Below are 1,068 nucleotides of genomic sequence, written 5' to 3'. Positions count from 1 at the left end.
ACCACCTGACCCCCCCCACCCCCCCCAGCTGACCATCTCCACCCCCACCAGTTGACCATCTCAATCCACACCAGTTGACCATCTCCACCCCCACCAGTTGACCAGCTCCACCCACACCAGTTTACCACCTATCCACACCAGTTGACCACCTCCACCCACACCAGCCACAAGTTGACCATCTCCCCCACCAGTTGACTTTCTCCACCCCCACCAGTTGACCACCTTTCCACACCACTTGACCATCTCCCACCCCAGTTGACCATCTCCACCCCCACCAGTTGACCACCTATCCACACCACTTGACCATCTCCCCCACCAGTTGACCATCTCCATCCCCACAAGTTGACCATCTCCCCCACCAGTTGACTTTCTCCACCCCCACCAGTTGACCACCTTTCCACACCACTTGACCATCTCCCACCCCAGTTGACCATCTCCACCCCCACCAGTTGACCACCTATCCACACCACTTGACCATCTCCCCCACCAGTTGACCATCTCCATCCCCACAAGTTGACCATCTCCCCCACCAGTTGACTTTCTCCACCCCCACCAGTTGACCACCTTTCCACACCACTTGACCATCTCCCACCCCAGTTGACCATCTCCACCCCCACCAGTTGACCACCTTTCCACACCACTTGACCATCTCCCACCCCAGTTGACCATCTCCACCCCCACCAGTTGACCACCTTTCCACACCACTTGACCATCTCCCACCCCAGTTGACCATCTCCACCCCCACCAGTTGACCACCTTTCCACACCACTTGACCATCTCCCACCCCAGTTGACCATCTCCACCCCCACCAGTTGACCACCTTTCCACACCACTTGACCATCTCCCACCCCAGTTGACCATCTCCACCCCCACCAGCTGACCATCTCCAACACCAGTTGACCATCTCCAACACCAGCTGACCCCCCCCTCACCTTGTTGGGCTTCACTGCCCTCTGCAGGTTCTCGATCCACTTGTCCCTCTCGGCCGCCGAGCGGCAGGCGAAGCACTTGGTGCCCGAGGCCGTGGTCACCTGGGGGGGGAGACCCCAAAATGTCCTCAGGGTGGGC

At 59.1% G+C, this 1,068-nt stretch overlaps 1 protein-coding gene across 1 annotated transcript in view; it reads right to left on the bottom strand.

The window, feature by feature from the left end:
- LOC104397802 (ras/Rap GTPase-activating protein SynGAP-like) overlaps positions 1–1,034 on the bottom strand; it is a gene marked incomplete at both ends in the record, with an annotated part of 10,930 nt that extends 9,896 nt beyond the window's left edge. The window contains one exon of the mRNA XM_010007811.1: positions 933–1,034. Within this exon, the coding sequence (XP_010006113.1) occupies positions 933–1,034 (102 nt within the window). The remainder of the gene's footprint in view (positions 1–932) is intronic.
- Between the last annotated feature and the right edge of the window lie 34 nt (positions 1,035–1,068).

This window comes from Chaetura pelagica, unplaced genomic scaffold (genome assembly GCF_000747805.2).
Source record: "Chaetura pelagica isolate M959 unplaced genomic scaffold, ChaPel_1.0 scaffold1672, whole genome shotgun sequence".
In the NCBI taxonomy this organism is placed as follows: Eukaryota; Metazoa; Chordata; class Aves; order Apodiformes; family Apodidae; genus Chaetura; species Chaetura pelagica.
The sequence above is the reverse complement of the archived record's forward strand: the minus strand, read 5'-3'. Positions and strand labels throughout refer to the sequence as shown.